This window comes from Lithobates pipiens, unplaced genomic scaffold (assembly GCF_037356315.1).
Source record: "Lithobates pipiens isolate NorthernLeopardFrog02 unplaced genomic scaffold, aLitPip1_a1.2 Scaffold_16, whole genome shotgun sequence".
Lineage (NCBI taxonomy): Eukaryota > Metazoa > Chordata > Amphibia > Anura > Ranidae > Lithobates > Lithobates pipiens.
The window spans coordinates 107,664,189-107,684,718 of record NW_027507748.1 but is presented as its reverse complement, the minus strand read 5'-3'; the positions used below and the strand labels follow the sequence as shown (position 1 = coordinate 107,684,718).

Below are 20,530 nucleotides of genomic sequence, written 5' to 3'. Positions count from 1 at the left end.
TGTTTTTTTTAATCTGAATTATTTGTGATTGATCAGAGCACAATAGTCTAAGTTGGTGAAGTAAAACTAGAAAAATATATACATAAAACTATTTATCATAAATAAATAAAGAAAATGGTAAGTGGCATATGCGTATATGTATTCACCCTCTTTTTGTTATGAAGCACATAAAATGCTCTGGTGCAACCAATTACCTTCAGAAATCACATAACTAGTGAAATGATGTCCGCTTGTGTGCAATCTAAGTGTCACATGATCTGTCATTACATATATACACCTTTTTGAAAGGCCCCAGAGGCTGCAATACCTAAGCAAGAGGCACCACTTTCCTTTATTTTAAGAGGCACCACTAACCAAAAACTGCCATGAAAACCAAGAAACTCTCCAAACAAGTAAGGGACAATGTTGTTGAGAAATACAAGTCAGGGTTAGGTTATAAAAAAAAAAAAAAAAAAATCCAAATCGTTGATCCCTAGGAGAACCATCAAATCTATCATAACCAAATGGAAAGAATATGGCACAACAGCAAACCTGCCATGAGACGGCCGCACACCAAAACTCATGGACCCGGGAAAGAGGGCATTAATCAGAGAGGCAGCGCAGAGATATAAGGTAACCCTGGAGGAGCTGCAGAGTTCCACAGCAGAGACTGGAGTATCTGTACATAGGATGACAACAAGCCGTATGCTCCATAGAGTTGGGCTTTATGGCAGAGAGGCCAGAAGAAAGCCATTACTTTCACGTTTTGAGTTTGCGAAAAGGCATGTGGGAGACTCACAAAATGTATGGAGGAAGGTGCTCTGATCTGATGAGATTAAAATTGAACTTTTTGGCCATCAAAGAAAAACGCTATGTCTGGCGCAAACCCAACACATCACATCACCCAAAGAACACCATCCCCACAGTGAAACGTGGTGGCAGCATCATGCTGTGGGGATGAATGAACTAATGAATACTTGTATAGCGCACAATGCGAACTGAATCGCCTCAAGATGTTCTATAGCAGTCAGAACTGGAAAACTGGCCAGAGTTGAGGGAAAGATGGATGGTGCTAAATACAGGGATATTCTTGCGCAAAACCTGTACCACTCTATGTGTGATTTGAGGCTAGGACGGAGGTTCACCTTCCAGCAGGACAATGACCCCAAACACACTGCTAAAGCAACACTTGAGTGGTTTAAGGGGAAACTTGTAAATGTGTTGGAATGGCCTAGTCAAAGCCCAGATCTCAATCAATTTGAAAATCTGTGGTCAGACTTAAAGATTGCTGTTCACAAGCACAAACCATCCAACTTGAAGGAGCTGGAGCAGTTTTGCAAGGAGGAATGGGCAAAAATCCCAGTGGTGAGATGTGGCAAGCTCATAGAGACTTATCCGAAGCAACTTGGAGCTGTGATGGCCACAAAAGGTGGCTCTACAAAGTATTGACTTTAGGGGGGGGGGTGAATAGTTCTGTACATTGACTTTTTCTGTTATTTTGTCCTATAATTCTTTTTTTTTTTTTTTTGCAAATAAAAAACTTCAAAGTTGTGGGCATGTTCTGTAAATTAAATGATGCAAATCCTCAAACAATCCATGTTAATTCTAGGTTGTCAGGCAACAAAGCATGAAAAATGCCAATGGGGGTGAATACTTTTGCAAGGCACTGTACATTTCCTTTTTATTGTTCCCCTAGACATGAACAAGCAGTTCATTCTTGATATTTTTAGAGTTTTAAAAGACTACTGGACTTGCATGTTAGCGAACACAACATGCAGGAATATGGGAAATGATTACTGACATTGACCTACACAGGTTGAGCTGGATGGACTATTGTCTTTATTCAACCTTACCAACTATGAAACTATATGAACATGTTAAGGACTCTGTAACACAAGCAGTTGCATTAGAATGCAATCTTTTTTTTATTTTCCCAATTTCCCCTCATACTTTAATAATGAAATATTAACCTGTTGCCGACCACCCCATGTACAGTGCCTTGAAAATGGATTTGTGTGATAGACCAACACAAAGAGGCACATAATTGTGTAGTGGAAGGAAAATGATAAATGGTTTTCAAAATTTTTTTTTTTTTTACAAATATGTGAAAAGTGTGGTGTGCATTTTGTATTCAGCCCTCCTGAGTCAATACTTTGTAGAACCGCCTTTCGCTGCAATGTCTCTACCAGCTTTGCACATCTAGAGTGACATTTTTGCACACTCTTCTTTGCAAAATAGTTCAAGCTCTGTCAGATCGGACGGAGAGCGTCTGTGAACAGCAATTTTCTGGTACAATTCTTCTATGGAAAAGTATAAAAAGCAAAAATAGCTGAAATTATCCTACACGGGGCATATGAGTTTGGTATAATAAATTGTTGAACAACAATAACCTTCTGGCCAAGGCAGAGAGGGTCAACTTAGGGTGAGCGAGATTTTATTGCTCAGGGGTTGAGGTATGGAGCATTCCAAAAGTTTTGAGAAACAAGGCTTGGACTGAACTCTTACAAACAAACAAGGGGGGGACAAGACAAAACAGAAAGGGGGAGGCGGCAGGGGAGGCGGCAGGGGGGTAGGCCAGATGGCCAAGGAAGGAAGGAAATAAGATGAGAAGGGAAGATGAAGAAGAGAAAAGGGTTCCCCCAGGCCGGGGGAGGTAGAGGAGGTCAGTTAGAGAGGCCTAGGCTGTTTGGATGCGAAGTTGGAAGAGCATAGGACCACCATTGCCCCACACCTTAAGGAATTTAGCTTGGGAGTCGTGAAGGATTCTAGACCTCTTCTCAGTTATCATGAGAGTCATTAAAATGCTCTTCACTTCTGTGAACTAGACTTCCGGCTTCTTCCAGGCCCTCGGTATTGCATGCTTCGCAGCGATAAACAAATAGGTGGCCAATTTCTTCTGATAGGAGAAAAAGCCTGGGATCGGGCAGTAAAGTAAGGCCAACTTAGCATCTTTGCGGTTGGACACATGGAAGAGAGTGTACAGAAGACCGAATAGCCTTGGCCAAAATCTGTGAACAGCAATTTTCTAATCTTCTCAATTGGATTTAGGTCTGGACTTTGACTGGGCTATTCTAACACATGAATATGCTTTATTCTTAAGTATTCTATTGTAGCTCTGGCTGTATGTTTAGGGTTGCTGTTCTGTTGGAAGGTGAACCTCCGCCCCAATCTCAAGTCTTTTACGGACTCTAACAGGTTTTCTTCTAAGATTGGCCTGTATTTGGATCCATCCAGCTTCCCTGTCCCTGTGGAAGAAAAGCCTCCCACAATATGATGCAGCCACCACCACCCACTCTTGCTGTGATTGGACACAGCGGGAGCCAATCAGCGGGTCCGGCAGACTCGATGTCCGCCGGCGATCGTTTGGGAGATGAGCAGAACGAGGACCTGCCTAGGTAAACAAGGCAGATTGCTCCCTTCTGTGACAAGGGAAGGCTGTGATCCTGTGTTCCTGCAAAGCAGGATGCGGATCTCTGCCTTCCCACAGTAAAAGCACCTCCCCCCACACAGTTATCAAGCACTCCCTAGAAACACCTTTAACCCTTTGATCGCCCTTGGTTTAAACCCCCTTCCTACCAGTGCTATTAGTAAAGTAAGAGTGCATTTTTTTTTTTTTTTTATTTTTTTTTTTTAGCACTGATCACTGTGTTGGTGTCACTGGTCCCCAAAAAGTGTCACTTGGTGTCCACTGCAATGTCGCAGTCCCGCTATAAGTTGCAGAACGCCACCGTTACAAGTAAAAAAAAAAAAAAAAAAAAATTCCATAAATCTATCCCATAGTTTGTAGACTCTATAACTTTTGCACAAACCAATCAATATACACTTATTTGGATTTTTTTTTTACCAGAGATATGCAGCAGAATACATATTGTCCTAAATTGATGAAGAAATTTAGATATTTCTCTCAATTTTTTTTTTATTGGGAATGTTTTATAGCAGAAAGTAAAATTATATATATATATATATATATATATATATATATATATATATATATATATATATATATATATATATAATTATACACACAGCGTTGCACGTCTGTTCAATTGTGTCGTATCGCAAAAAATGGCCTGGTCATAAAGGGGTGTGATTTTCTAGCCGCTGTATAAAAACACTGTCAAGTGTCTTAATAATGTATACCTAAAAATATGGCACTTATTTGTTTTAAAGTAGTCTATCTCTTGTGGAAAATAAACACAGGGCGGATCTGTTTTGACGGACTCTGCTTGCTCAGCAGGGGGTCGCTCCGTTGATCGCCACTGAGCAGGGGGGTGGCAGGTCCGTCTGCGCTCACTGTGCATGAGACTAACCTGTCAAAGCCCCGCTCTCCTCTATGGGGAGATTGGATGAAAACACCGCCTGTCCATTTTCATCTTATCCGATCCCCTAGACGGATTGTAAAAAGGATTAATATCCGTCTGGATTCCGAGAACTCATCAGAACCCCCCCCCCCCCCCTTTTTATTTTTATTTTTTTATAGTAGATCTAGTAGCACTTTTTTCCCAAAGGGATATACTCCACACACACCTTTTACCACTTCTTTCAATGTTTTTTTTTCATGCCATATGCACTACTTTATGGGGAAGAGGGAAAGAGCTCCAAGTGTAAAACTGTTTATAAAAAGCTTCCATATAAAACAATAAAATGCCACTTACTTGCATTAACCCTACACCAGGAAAGACGCGCTTGTTTTTTTTTTTTTTTTTTTTTTTTTTTTTTTTTTAAGGAAGCTGGCTCCACTCTCTCCAAGTGTGAGCACGGCCTTCATGTAAATCACCTCTCTTCCTGGTGTGCTACATCACCCGGAAGAGAAGTGATTCTATATATGTGCATATATTTGCTTATTTGCTCATTTTCTAAGCAGGTTGTGTTTCCTGCTTGGAAGTGCTACACACTATTTGTGCCCTACAATGGCTAACTATGTTAAGTGTAGTAACCCATAGAAGCCGATCAGAATTCATCTTGTACTAGTCTGTGTTTCTCATAGTAAATTCTGATTAGTTGCTATAGGCTATATGTTCTAAGCATTCTTTTTAAATAAGGATGCCTATTATCTTGCATTCCTTCATCACTGATATTGATATTGATATCTTCCATCAAAAGAGAAATCATGCAAAATGTTCAAGCCTCGACTAAAATCATTTTAGATACATACTATAAGTATTACTATAAAAGTGTTTTATTTGAAAATGCAATATAGTTTATCTTATTAGTTTATATTAGTTTATCTTCTTATGCACACAAGTCATATCTTATTTAAAATTGTAGCATTGTAAATTTTCTTTTTATGTTGCTAGGTACTGTATGTATAACTTTTTTTTATTTTTTTGTTTTTTTTTTTACTTTTTTTTTTTTTTAGCTTAGAAATTTGGACCCATTTCTGATGTTTGATGAATTTAAAGGTGGAAGACCCGGGGGCTTCCCAGATCACCCTCACAGAGGATTTGAGACGGTAAGAACTGCCTATGGCATTGTAATTGTTGAGGGATCCAAAAATAGCCATTGAATTTTTTTATTGGACGTTTAAAGGTAAAAAGCCTTCATTGTGTGTGTTCTTAGAAGGGACACCTTTTCATTGGCTATACCTGTGATTTGTGGGTTATTTAGGTTACTTGCAATGAGACTGTTTTCAGTGCTTGAATTTCTCATTAAAGTTTTCTTTGTTTGCTCACAGAACTGTAATTAGGAATTTGCTTGCAGAGATTATTCATATCCGCGATGGCCCACTTAGTAATGTGATAAACGCGTCTTACGGTCAGATACAGGGTTCATTCATCCGTTGGCTTGTTTCTGACAATCTGACATGGCTATTATATAGTGTATTTTTAAGGCTTCCTTCACATCTAGGAGTTGTTATTTCACAGGCTTTTTTTCAGCGTTTTTGTACAGGCATTTTGATGTTCAAAAGGTCACCAATGTAAACAAATTAAAAGGCCCGTATTCTTCCAAAAAATAAGCTCATGTACTTTTTTGAGCGACGGGCGTTTTTGCTTTAGCCAACAGAACTCTCAGATGTGAACAGGGGCCATTGAAATGAATGGGATTTGTCTTGTTGGGTGTTTTTTAGAGCTGAGGCTTAAAGCAGAAAAACACCCAAAATGCCTAGATGTGAAAGGAGCCTAAATTAAAACAAAAAGTAATCCAGTAGCGAAGCTACAGTTAACCAGAGATGCTCTGGCATTGGCCCATTAAATGTTGGGGAAGTGCTTACCCCCAGGAGGGGGCAAAGCATGAGTAGCAGTTATGGCCCTATGTACAGGGTGTACCCAGTAGCTCCTCAGAACCACAAACAGGTTTAAAGATTATTAATACTTATATTCAGTGCTATTTATCAGAATTTTCAATCTCAAACAACCATTCTCACTTAGGGTTCCTCTAGAGCAGGGATCTCCAAACTACGGCCCTCCGGCTGTTGCGGAACTACACTTCCCATGAGGCATTGTAAAACTCTGAAATTCACAGACATGACTAGGCATGATGGGAATTGTAGTTCCTGAACAACTGGAGGGCCATAGTTTGGAGACCCCTGCTCTAGAACATATGTGGCCCGTGCAGCTGCCGCCGGCTACCACCCATGTCTGTCGCTTGGAAACACATAGCCTTCTGTGTTCATAGTGAAAGCTACGCTCTCAGCGGCTCCTGGGTCCCTGCAGGCAGTCACGGCAGGGACAAATCTGATGAAAGGATCTCCCTGCAATACACAGAATCACCTACACAGGTACTAGAGCCAAACACTTAAGGAGGGAGCCGCCTAGTAGAGATGAGAGGAGGCTTGGAGGGGATGAGGGATGTAGGCTGTGGAGGTGTAGAAGCAGATGTGTATAGAAGGGGGGGGGGTGGAGGTAGAGCAGTGGGTGCAGAGGTCATAACCCAGGAGGAGCGGTGAGAATGAAATATTGTACACTGTACCACTGTATGTTGCACACCCCTAAACCCCGCTCTCTTGAATTCTGCACGTAGTGTAATCCTGAACTCTGCGTGGTGTACAAAAATGCACTCCTGAACCTTGCACCCTGTACATAGCACACTCCAAATACAACCGGCCCTTTGAGGCCAACCATACTGGTGATGTGGCCCATGATGAAATTGAGTTTGACACCCTTGCTTTAGAACCGGGATCTTTCAACTATGGCCCTCCATCTTTTGCAGAACTACAAATCCCATGAGGCATTGAAAAACTCTGACATTCATCCCACCATGCCTAGTCATGTCTCTGACATTCAGAGACATGACTAGACATGATAGGAATTGTAATTCCTGAACAACTGGAGGGCCATAGTTAGGAGACCCCTGCTCTAGAGGTTGCAAGGGGTCCCTTAAGCTGTGGCTGATAGACCTCCTGTCTGATAATACCTGCCTAGTTCCAGGTTCAATGCCACCAGGCAGAGCCAGCAGCATGACAACCATTTATCTTTCACTTTTTTTTTTTTTGACCACTACTTTAAGATGTGCACTCATCTCACTGACCCACAATTCATTTTTTCAGGGGTTCCTTGGATCCTAAAAAATATTTCAAGGGTTCCTCTGGGGTAAAAGAGTTGGGAAAGGCTAGTCTAGCCACTTAAGCCCCGGACCAATTTGCAGCCAAAGGACCAGGCAGCTTTTTGCAATTCGGCACTGTGTCGCTTTAACTGACAATTGCGCGGTCGTGCAACGTGGCTCCCAAACAAAAAATTGGCATCCTTTATTTCCCAGAAATAGAGCTTTCTTTTGGTGGTATTTGATCACCTCTGCGTTTTTTATTTTTTGCGCTATAAACAAAAATAGAGCGACAATTTTGAAAAAAATGCTATATTTTTAACTTTTTGTACTTTTGTACTTTTTTATAATAAATATCCCACAAAAAAATATATAAAAAAATTTATTTTTCTGAGTTTAGGCCGATACGTATTCTTCTACATATTTTTGGTAAAAAAAATCGCAATCAGCAATTATTGATTGGTTTGCGCAAAAGTTATAGCATTTACAAAGTATGTTTTATAGCATTTTTATTAATATTTTTATTTTTACTAGTAATGACGGCGATCAGCGATTTTGTTTTTGTTTTGTTTTTTGTGACTGCGACATTATGGCGGACACATCGTGCATTTTTGACACATTTTTGGGTCCATTGTCATTTATACATCAATCAGTGCTATTTAAATGCACTGATTCCTGTGTAAATTACAATGGCAGTGAAGGGGTTAAAGCGGAGGTCCACCCTAAAGAGGACCTTCCGCTCATCGGAACCCTCCTCCCCCCCGGCGCCACAATTGGCACCTTTCAGGGGGGAGGGGGGTGCAGGTACCTGTACAGTACAGGTATCTGCACCCACTTCCGGGATAGCTCTCTGCGGAAAGGGGTGTAGATTACGCCCCTTTCCAAAAGTCCCCCTGCTGCCTGCTGGGAAACACACACATCCCAGAGGCAGCGGGTCCATCCTTATTGCGCAGCGTGACTCGCGCATGCACAGTAGGGAACCGGGAAATGAAGCCGAAAGGCTCCACTTCCTGATTCCCATACCCAAGATGGCGGCGGCAGCACCCGAGAGACGATCGAGAGATCGGCTTCGGGTGCCAACATCGCGGGCGCGCTGGACAGGTAAGTGTCACTATTTTAAAAGTCAGCAGCTGCAGTATTTGTAGCTGCTGGCTTTTAAAAAAAAAAAAAAAAACGCGGACTCCCACTTTAACCACTAGGGGCGGGGAGGGGTTAAGTGTGACGTGTGTGTGTGTTTTTATTTTTTTGTTTTTTTTTACTGTTGGGGCGTGGCTTGGCATGTGACATCAGTGATCGTCTTTCCCGATAACAGGGAACAGACGATCAGTGACAGCCACACTAGGAATGCACGGGGAGAGGTTTGTTTACACATACCTCTCCCTGTTCTTCAGCTCTGTGACCCGATCGTGGGGCACCGGCAGCGATCAGGTCCGCGGGTCCCACGGCCATGGTTATGAAGCTCAGGACCGGGTCGCGAGCACATCGGCGCGAGCATGACCCACGGCTGGGCACTTAAAGAGCAACGTACCTGTACATTGATGTGCTCAGCTGTACCATTCTACCGACGTAAATGTGCAGGAGGTGGTCCTTAAGCGGCTGGACACATTTTTGAGCAATAGCAGTGTTCTGTCAAAATAGCCAACTCGTCAGAAACTCGAACTATTTAACTTCCGATTTTCTTTAAACCATCAGTAATTTGAGATTTTGACGAATTGCTGTTTGGACACAAAATTGGCAACCAAATAGAGTGCAGTGCACGATATGAGCGGCGATTGTTACTCTGCTCCGATACTAGCCAACAAAATCACCACCGCCAAGGCGGTGACAACTTTTGTCCTCGTTAGCAGCTGCGCTGTCAAAATAGTATTACTGTACTGGACTGTATTTGGTTGCCGGTTGTGTCCAAACAGCAACTCGTCAAAATTTCCAATTACTGATGGTTTAAAGAAACCGGAAGTGACGTTGTTTGGAGTTTCTGACGAGTTGGCTAATTTGACAGAACACCAGCATATTTCAAGTTTATTTCAAAGTATTAATCCACGCAAACTGATATTTAAACAATAAATTGTTCTTCTAAGTAAGCAACATTTATTTATTTATATAAATTATATAATTGTATATAAAATTCCACCTTTGGAATTTTAGTGTATTTGTTTTTAGCTAGTACAAACTTGTATTTAGCTCTAACCTGGGTATACAGAAAGTTCCCTGCCATGTTTACGAATTCAGCTAAGCAATTCTCTAATCAGAAACAGGTTTTCTGTTGTTGCAACCCAAGGTTATAATGCTTCAGTATCGAACACACCCTCAGTCTGCTTACATTGGAACCAATCATTAAAACCTGCTGTATTAGCATTCTTTCTTAGAACATTATTATTGTGGACCTATCATTAAGATTCAGTCTTCAAATAAATGACTACAACATATATCATTATTCATAAATAAATTAAATTAAAGCATATTTAAACCCATGTACAAGAAACAATTGGTGTCATACTAATTCTTGACTGCCAGAATAGCGATTTGCTACATTTTTAAAACCGTCAACTATACCCAATAATTTGGTCAAACCTAAAACTGGATCATGGTAAATGATGATAAATTCACATATACAGTATGCTTCAAAACTGATAAAGGAAATGTGTTAAATCATGGACTCTGTGGATTCAGTATGCATCCATGGACTCTTGTACTCTTTTCTTCTTTCTCCCTTTTTTTTATTTTTTTATTTTTCCTTTCTTTTGGTACATCTATACTACCAAAATTAGAAGCTGGAACAATATGTCCCTCTGTGTTCTTGTGCTTGTTTCGTACAATGGAACATTTTTTTTTTTGTTTTTAAGTGGAGCTTAAGTAGAAAAAGAAGAATTATGGACAGAAATGCAATGGGGGAGATTTACTAATCCCGGAGAGTGCAAAATCTGATGCAGCCGTGCATGGTAGCCAATCAGCTTCTAACTTCAGCTTGCTCAGTTAAGCTTCGACAAAATAAAAATGGAAGCTTATTGGTTTCTATGCAGAGCTGCACCAGATTTAGCACTCTCATGTTTTAGTAAATCAGCCCCAATGTTTCTTCTGCAATAAAATACACTTACATGCCTGTTCACAATCTTCTGTAGAATGTGCGCATGTGCAGCTCAAGTAACATTCTGGTACAGTGTGTGTTTTCCGGAATGACTGCACTGTGTATACGTAGAAGTTAAGTTATCTTGAGACGGCCAATCAAAGTCAAAGACCGGCAACCAGAAGAAGCTGGGGAGAAGATGCTGGCACTGGCAAGGGACCGTTGGAACAGAGATAAGTATATTAGCCTTTAGTTCCACTGTATGTACAGTATATAGATGATAACTAGTGTTGGGCTCTGGACTTCACATTTGTGTGATAAGGAGTTTGGCCTGGTTCACACTGGTGCGACATTCGATCCAACTTTGGGAGCACAAGTCCCATGACAAGTTGTGCCCTATTGAGTGCAATGGAACCGTTCTAATAGGAGCGACTTGAGTCGTTCCGACTTAGAAAAAGGTTCCTGCACTATTTTTGGTGCGACTTCGGCGCAACTTGCATTGATTTCTGTTAAAGAAGACGTATGCACGTCACACCGATGTTGAGCTGGGATGTCGGCTTCAAAGTTGCAGCAGTGTGTACTGGTCCTCAGTGTTATAATCCTAACTCCTAAACTCTTTTTTTGCATACTCCATATAACTGGATATCATTGCTTTAATTGGTACTCCAAATAAAGATATACAAATATAAACAATGTTAAAGGCTTGTTTGGCTGAGCTTCTCCTATGGATCACAAGAGTGCAATTCATTTTACACTCCTGTGACCCGTTTTGAGCAGAGAGCGGACTGAAGTCCCATCTCTGCTGACGTCATGAATATCAGTCCAGGTACCGCATTATCCCGACAATGGGAGTCCGGATCTGCCAGGTGACTAGACTGACACCCGTCTCTGCCTCTCAGCGGGGGCGGGGCTGAATCCAGCTTTTTGTGTGTATGGATGCAAATGTTGGACTCGGGAACACGCCCACAAGGTAACCCCCAGGGAGAGCGCTTCTCCTAAGGGGTTTACCGATGGGAGTAGGAGCGCGAGCGCCGTTGGGAGACCACAGAAGACAATGATCGGGGCCACACTGTGCAAAGCGAACTGCACAGTGGAGGTAAGTATGATATGTTTGTTAAAAAAAACAAGGGTTTACAACCCCTTTTAATCCTATAGAAATGTATGGAGGGAGCTGAAATTTTGAGTTACCAAGTGACAGCCAAGAAACCTCAAGGATTTAGAGAAGATCTGTAAAAAAGAGTGGACCAAAATGAAAAACCTCCTGAAATGTGTGCAAACCTGGTAACCAACTACAAGCTACAAACATCTTACCTCCGTGTTTGCCAACAAGGGTTTCTCCACCAAGTACTAAGTCATGTTTTGCTTGGGGATCAAATACTTACTTTACTGAACTGCAGCTCAATTTCTAACATTTCCATCATGTGTTTTTTTCTGGATATTTGATTAATTTGCCTTCTCTATAATTAAAAATACACCTATGATAAATTATAGACCTTTAATTTCTTTGTAAGTGGGCAAACTTACAAAATCTGCAGGGGATCAAATAATTATTTTCCCTACTGCATATTGCTTTTGCAAGAGCTTGATCAATGTTCTGCTGATTTTTAGGCATCATTTTATTTTATTATATAATAACACAAAATGTAGTGCTTATACCCAGATCCTAGTCCAAATAATTTAAAACATCTCATATTAAAAGGTGATTCCGTGCTGTTCCACACAAAGAAGTGTATAGAGGGGCCCACCACCAAGATGAAATGTTCATACTGACCCTTACCGCAAAAACTTTTTCTCCACTCCCCATGTATGTGAGATACTTCATCACTGGATAACGAGCCCAATTCACCTCAGGCAGGAAAATTACTGTTTTCCACTTCCTGTTTGATTGAGGCACTGGTGATGTAATTAGGGCTTCACAGCTGCCCAGCTTCCTGGGAAGTTCCTGTTATATGTTTGAGGAGGCACATCCAGAGTTCATGTTTGCCCATGCTTCCAAACAAACTTGTATTTATTTATTTATAAATTAAGGTGTTCTGTATTTTTGGGAGGCCGTGGTCTGTAACACTTCTTTACTCGAGGTTGCTACTGGAAAAGAAGCACTTTGTTATGGTCCAGAAGCAACAGAAAGAGTGTTTCTGCAATGAGAACGCTGGAGGGAAAAGCTCCTTGCACTTTCATTCTGGTCCTCATCATTTCATTCCATAAAGTATTTTTAATGTCTTTAGGGCACCTCTGGCATGCCAGGATGTGTTTTGCCATCCTTGTAGCATTTGGAAAAGAATATTTCTTCTCACAATATGAAAATGTTTCCAAACTCTACATGTTGCTCTCACCATTTTACTGGGAGGAGGGAAAGAAAAAAACTGTTTACTGATCAGACTATAGGGAAACATGCTGTGACGGTGGAGAACACTAATAGGAATATACATAATTTAAAGGTTATAACGATAAACTAATTTGTCCCAGAAATGTACCCTCTCACCTGTTTCCCATGCAGTGCCCCTTAGTGGCAGTAATGCATATTTCTCTTGTTTGAGAACTATATTGAGAGTGCTACTTGAATTGTATTCCAGGATTTTCAGTCTTCAGCTGAGAGAATTTGCAATAATCTAGGACTTTACATAAAGTCTCAGAAATCTTTCATTAAGGTCTTCGTGTTAGTATAGTTTGAATACCATATCATAGATATATTATTTATCATTGTAAAAGAACATGTTCAACACTTTTTTTCAAAAAATAATTTTCAGGCCTTCCTATCTCTAGTATGGAGCATGTTTTCCCAAATCCTTTGCCCAACCAATACCTGTTTTCTCCATTCTGCAGGAGTCAGTTTGGCAGGAAACCATTCTCAATTGATATTGGTTGCATAGCTGCTCAGAGGAGTGTTAAGGGCAGAAAATGTTCTTTATGTTGCTAAAGGTTATGATTGTAATTTTGTGTTCTAGTCGGTAGTGTTCGTAAACTTGGCTTTTTTGCTGGACTTTTCACCCCCGACAATACAGTAATGCCATGTACACATGACCGGACTTTCCGTCGGAATGAACTCTGATGGACTTTTCGACGGAGTTCTGCTGAAACGGACTTGCCTACACACGATCACACCAAAGTCTGATTGTTTAACGCAATGACGTACGATGAGACTAGAAAAAGGAAGTTCAATAGCCAGTAGCCAATAGCTGCCCTTGCGTTGTTGTTGATCCGTCGGACCTGCTTAGACAAGCGTTTTTTCTCTATAGGAATTGGTTCCGACGGAAAGATTTGAAACCTGTTCTATTTCTAAAATCTGTCAGATTTTTCAACATAAAAGGTCAGATGAAGCCCACACACGATCGAATTGTCTGATGGATTCGTTCCTTGGGAACTTTGCTGTTGAAAAGTCTGGTCGTGTGTGCATGGCATTAGTGTCAACCTGGCATTGAGACTTTCAATTCTAGCTCTCATGCGGTACATACAGTGAAGGCTATGTGGGTTGCCTACATGCCAAGTCCTTCATTCATTAAACGTCTATTCTTTTCACTAATTACAAGACATTCTTTGATTGGATGAGGGGGAATCATGAAGTTCACCCACCACCCCTTGTTCCTCCTCTAATCACACAAGGTATGCAGCACATTTTAATAGAGTGAAGAATTAGACCTTCTGACAGTATTGCACTTTAGTCCTCCTGACAACCTCTGTTGGCCTACTTCAAGGAAGGGCAAGTGAGCAAAAAGCTCCTTGTTGGGGTCGCAGACAAATAAAAAAAAGCAGGCAAAATGTTAACAAATGTATTGTATGTCGTTTCTACAAAAATGAATGAGGTTGGGGCTCTTTAAGACACCCATGTAGAGTTTCTGAGTACTTTTTTTTTTTTTTTTTTTTTTTTTTGATTGATCCTTGATTTTTCTCAGTGATTGTGTCCTGGGTTTCTCCTATTATTTATTTCTACTTTTATAAGAAATCAGCATCATGTTTGTATTGTAAAGCGCTGCGCAAACTGTTGGCGCTATATAAATCCTGAATAATAATAATAATAATATGCCAGCTGGAGTTAACATACAAGCTTTTACGTCAAAGCAGTCTACAAAGTGTCCACTTGAGGTCAGTACTTTACTAAATAACCAAAAAGAATGCATATATTGTACAGAAATGGGGGAAAAAATCTGCAACATCTACCATCTTCTTATTGAGCAAAGTGGACCTGTAATAATTTAAAACCCGATTCCATTATCTTTTAGACACAAATGTACATTTTTAAATGCAAGTAGTGTAAGTACCGTAATTGATTTTTAAGTGATATCAGCTTCTTGCAATTCAAGTACACCAGAGCTGGAGCGTGAGAGATGGAAGCTGTAGAATAAGCCAGCCATGTACTGACAAGAAGCACAGTGATAAGAGGAGAAGGTAGAGTGACAGAGAGATGAGTTAATCACTTTGCTACTTCTCCTATCCATGTCCATTCACAACCCAAGGTGCATCCAGGATGACATAGCCAGCATTATTCAACCCCCTTCCTCTGTGCCTATCAGAGTGACAGAAAATGGTACTGCTGGGGATATCTCTAGATTGAAAGTGAATATTACAACAAAAGCTAGTACAGTATTTTTATCTTTTTAGTGGGCTATACATTTTTTATGTTATTATTAACTTGGAGGTCTTCTTTAGGCCTGAACCATCATATGTAGTGCTTCCAGACCTTGTAAGCCCCATTCAAACAAGAATTTTTCAACTTGTTTCCCTACATCTGACTATGCTCAATATGCAGATTCCAATTTTTATTAATTATTCCTGTTCATACTTTTATGCTCAGTGGTCAAACTCAAAAAAATACTTTTTTGCGTTTTTGCCTGCATAGACTTTAATAGGTTTAAATGGGGAACAAAAACATTTTTCTTAGTTTCTTTAAAGCGGAGGTCCACCCTAAAGTGGACCTTCCGCTCATTGGAATCCTCCCCCCCTCCGGCGCCACAATTGGCACCTTTCAGGGGGGAGGGGGGTGCAGGTACCTGTACAGTACAGGTATCTGCACCCACTTACGGGATAGCTCTCTGCGGAAAGGGGCGTAGATTACGCCCCTTTCCGAAAGTCCCCCGCTGCCTGCTGGGAAACACACAGATCCCAGAGGCAGCGGGTCCATCCTTATTGCGCAGCGCGACTCGCGCATGTGCAGTAGGGAACCGGGAAATGAAGCCGAAAGGCTCCACTTCCTGATTCCCATACCCAAGATGGCGGCGGCAGCACCCGAGAGACGATCGAGAGATCGGCTTCGGGTGCCGACATCGCGGGCGCGCTGGACAGGTAAGTGTCACTATTTTAAAAGTCAGCAGCTGCAGTATTTGTAGCTGCTGGCTTTAAAAAAAAAAAAAAAAAAAAAAAACGCGGACTCCCGCTTTAACCACTTCCGTATCGCAGAACATCATATGAAGTCCTGGGCTTTCAGTGGTGATATCTGAATGATGCCTGCAGTCACCCCCGTCATCGCTAACCCCCGCCACCCCCGCTTCCCTCTGGTGCTTATACCAGCTCACCCGTGCGATTCGATCCGGAGAAGGAATCTACCGATGCCAGATAGTCCCCGGCAGTCTCAATGACTCTTGGAGGCCCGGGCGCGACGTTATGACGTCACGTCTTGGCCAGCAGAAGTAAACAATGCTGGGACTCGGCTGGAAAGCCTGGGATCATTTGTTTTTGTTTGTTTTTTTATTTTTTTTATCTCAGGCTTTCCAGCCTGGAGGAGAGATGTGGAGTCTATAGGATGACCTGTCACACACTATGCCTATTACAAGGCATGTTTACATTCCTTGTAATAGGAATAAAAGTGATCAAAACATATTTTTTTTAAAGGAAAACTGTAAAAAATAAAAGTATGTAAAAGAAACAATTAAATAAATAAAAGCGCCCCCGTCGAAGCGAGCTGGCACACAGAAGCGAACGCATACGTAGGTCGCGTCCACATATGTAAACGACGTTCAAACCACACATGCGTCGTATCACCGCGAACATTCAAGCGAGAGCAACACGTTTAGCACAGGACCTCCTCTGTAACTTTAAACTGGTAACCTGTAAAAAATGTCAAAGTGTCGCCTATGGAAATTATTGAGTACCAAATTTTGGCTCCATTCCACGAGTGTGTGCAACTTTAAAGCATGGCTTGTGAGGTATCTATTTACTTGGCATAACATAATCTGTCACATTATACAAAAAATTGGCCTAACTTTACTGTTTTTTTGTTTTTTTTTTATTCATAAAAGTGTTTTGTTTTTTTCCAAAAAATTGTGATTGAAACATTGCTGCGCAAATACCACGTGACATAAAAAGTTGCAATGACCGCCATTTTGTTCCCTAGGGTTGCTGCAAAAAAAAAAGTCTGTGTGTGTGTGTGTGTGTGTGTGTGTGTGTGTGTGTGTATATATATATATATATATATATATATATATATATATATATATATATAATGTATTTGGGGGGTTCTGAGTATTTTTCTAGCAAAAAAATTATGTTTTTTTTTACATGTTGGAGAGGAGTGCTGGAATTTGTGCGGAATGAAAGTGATTGATAACATTTTGCAAATAAGACATTTTTATTCTTTACTGATGAGGCGGGACCGATGAGGCTGCACTGATGGCGCTGTACTCATAAGCAGGACATGTCATCTTCAGAGAAATGTAGAAATAACATGGACGTCTTGCAGTGGCTTTTTAAAAGATCACCCATGGCACATAATGGGATCTTGAGCAAAATCCCATTTTCCCAAGGGGAAATCTCTGCAATGGGACACAAATGTCGAAAAAAGAATTTAAAGTTATAACCCTCCCTTGCATTATCCAAAAAAAAAAAAAAGTTTAGCCTGTAACTAAAGAGAAAAATAGAGGTTTACATGGATTGTATACAGTACTAACCATGGGTTATTATTCTTTGTAAAAATACTTATTACATGGTGCTTATGGGATAGTACTTGGAGTTTGACCTGAATAATGCCAACAATCAGTGATACTATAGCAGGGATATTCAATTAGTGGACCTCCCAGCTGTTGCAGAACTACAAGTCCCATGAGCCCTAGCAAGACTCTGACAGCCACAAGCGTGACATTCAGAGGCAGAGGCATGATGGGACTTGTAGTTTTGCAACAGCTGGAGGTCCGCTAATTGCATATCCCTGCTATAGAGTGTATTCTAACAGCAGCCAGCCCGGTAGCAAAGTTTGCTCTAAACTGTGAAAGATGTATTGATGACTCCTAATTTAAACATTGCTTATATTGCCCCCACCCCAACTAATATTTGACATACCAGCACAATTGAAACCACAAGGCATGTGTCTGGAGACATTGCTACAGTTTGACATGATATAAAACAATATTTAGGATGACATCACTGCAGAGGATTCTGGGAATTCCAATGACAGCAATATGTAATTGTCTGTCTGTCCAGACTGTCACCAAGGGCTCTTGGTTAAGTGAAGAATGTTTTTCAGATGTCTGCAGGAACCCTCATATGTAGTCTGTTGACAAGTGAATTTATGACTTGCAGTGAGGTTCAGAGGATTGTTTCATTGTATTGTGTCATGTAAATGTGGAACTACTTTGCTCCATTACTGCTACAGCTGATTAAAACATCATTCCTTTAAAAGTAAAGCTGCTCTTCTTATATGGCCAGATTATGTTAAACTATGTTGAAGGCATTGGTTACAAAAATGTTAATGTTTAGTAGCCAATGTGAAATTGAAGATGAGTCGGAAGTTCTAGTTTCCAGAGATGAGTTCTTCATCCCGTTACATGTAGCGGGATTTACATGGTATTATAACTACTGTAAAGGCAAAGCGTTTTCTTCAGGTTTGGACCTAGTGGAGAGGGATTAGAACACTCGTCAGTTTGTATTGCTGTCTGTGCCACCATTGGGGACATTCATCCTCTCTCTTTGTCCTGTTTACCATTGAAAGAAAATCCCAAATTTTAGGTTTTTCCTTAGAAAAGTAATAGAGGGTAAATCTTTTGTGATGGGGGCACTAGGCCTGGGGACTCCTAATGCCCCATACACACGAGCGGACTTTTCGACATCCAAACTCCGACGGACTGAGTCCGGCGGACTATCCGATCGTGTGTGGGCTGCAACGGACTTTAGCGAAGCTAAAGTCTGACGGACTTTAGAAATGAAGCATGCTTTAAATTTTCCCGACGGAACTCCGCCGGACCCGGTCCCCTTCGAAAAATCCGCTCGTGTGTGTGCTACTCCGACGGACTAAAACCGACGCTAGGGCAGCTATTGGCTACTGTCTAGGAACTTCCTACGTCGAATCCAGTCGTACGTCATCACGTTCGACTCCGTCGGAGTTTGGTGTGATGGTGTGTGGTCAAGTCCGTTCGGTCGAAAAGTCCACCAGAACTCCGTCGGAACTCCGGCGGAACTCCTTTGGAGGTCTGTCAGACTTAATCCCTCTCGTGTGTACGGGGCATAAGGGATTTCCTTAACCACTTGCTGACTGTAATCTTTATATATACATTGCGGTTTGCAAGTGTTTTACCGGGGAACAGTGGTGTTGTGGTTAGCACTTTCGTCTAGCAGAAAAAGGATCGCTGCTTCGAATCCCAACCACGACGCCATCTGCCTGGAGTTTGTATGTTCTCCCTTTTTGCCTTTGCTTTTGTGTTTCCTCCCACACTTCAGAGACATGCTGGTAGGTTAATTGGATCCTGTCTAAATTGGACCTAGTATGTACAGTATCTCACAAAAGTAAGTACACCCCCCACATTTTTGTAAATATTTTATATCTTTTGATGTGACGACACAAAATGACACTTTGCTAGTAGTGAGTGTACAGCTTGTATAACAGTGTAAATTTTCTGCCCCCTTAAAATAACTCAACGCACAGCCATTAATGTCTAAACCGCTGGCAACAAAAGTGAGTAGACCCCTAAGTGAAAATGTCCAAATTTGGGCCCAATTAGCCATTTTTCCTCCCTGGTGTCATGTGACTTGTTAGTGTTACAAGGTCTCAGATGTGAACGGGGAGCAGGTGTGTTAAATTTGGTATTATCCCTCTCACTCTCTCATACCCCAGACACAAAGTAAAAACCTATTCAGCTAGTAGAAGCATTTCTATAATGGCAGCTTTAAAAGTTGTAAAAGATGAGTCCTTGTGTTTGTTAGCAGAAGAAAGGCCAGCAAAAGTCTTCTAGTTGCTCTGGTTATCCTCTGATTAGACCACCCACGTTTGTTGTTTCTGAGTTAATGTCCTGTTGTGATAGAATTAAAGTACAAACAAGACCAATTAAAACTTGAACAAACTATTGTTTCTGAATGTTGGGTTTTATTGAACATTATGTTTGTGTGTGTGTGTACAACTGGCTTTGCTATGAAATTTTATTTGTATCATCTTCTAAACTGCTGTCAGATCAGTGAACTTCTTGCTTTGTCAAAGAGTGTAATGCCGCATACACACGATTGGACATTCCGACAACAAAATCCATTGGATTTTTTCCAATGGATGTTGGCTCAAACTTGTCTTGCATACACACGGTCACAGAATGTTGTCAGAAATTTCAAACATCAAGAACGCGGTGACGTACGACGAGCCAAGAAAATTGAATTTCAATAGCCAGTGCGGCTCTTCTGCTTGATTCCGAGCATGCGTAGAACTTTGTGCTTCGGAATTGTGTACACATGATCGGAATTTCCGACAATGGATTTTGTTTTCGGAAAATTTTGAGATCCAAATCTCAAATTTTGTGTGTTGGGAATTCTGATGGAAAATGTACGAGGGAGCCTACACATGATCAGAATTTCTGACAAAAAGCTCCCATTGAACATTTTCCGTCAGAAAATCCGACCGTGTGTACGCAGAATTAAACTTGCTATTTTCCTGGATATAATATCAAAATGTATTAGTTGGCAAGCCACGAGTCTTGCTAGTTTACCTTCTTTAACCTTAGCCTGGCATAACCAATCATCTGCAGCTAATCTGCCTTTTTTGATTGGCACCATCACATTGCTTTTTATGCCATTTCAAAAGAAAATTCGGCCTGAGCTTTATAA

The 20,530-nt window shown here is 41.1% G+C and overlaps 1 protein-coding gene across 1 annotated transcript in view; it reads left to right on the top strand.

Annotated features, from left to right (window-relative positions):
* PIR (pirin) overlaps positions 1-20,530 on the top strand; it is an 82,881-nt gene that overhangs the window by 16,024 nt on the left and 46,327 nt on the right. Inside the window, exon 3 of the mRNA XM_077480234.1 lies at positions 5,339-5,431. Within this exon, the coding sequence (XP_077336360.1) occupies positions 5,339-5,431 (93 nt within the window). The remainder of the gene's footprint in view (positions 1-5,338; positions 5,432-20,530) is intronic.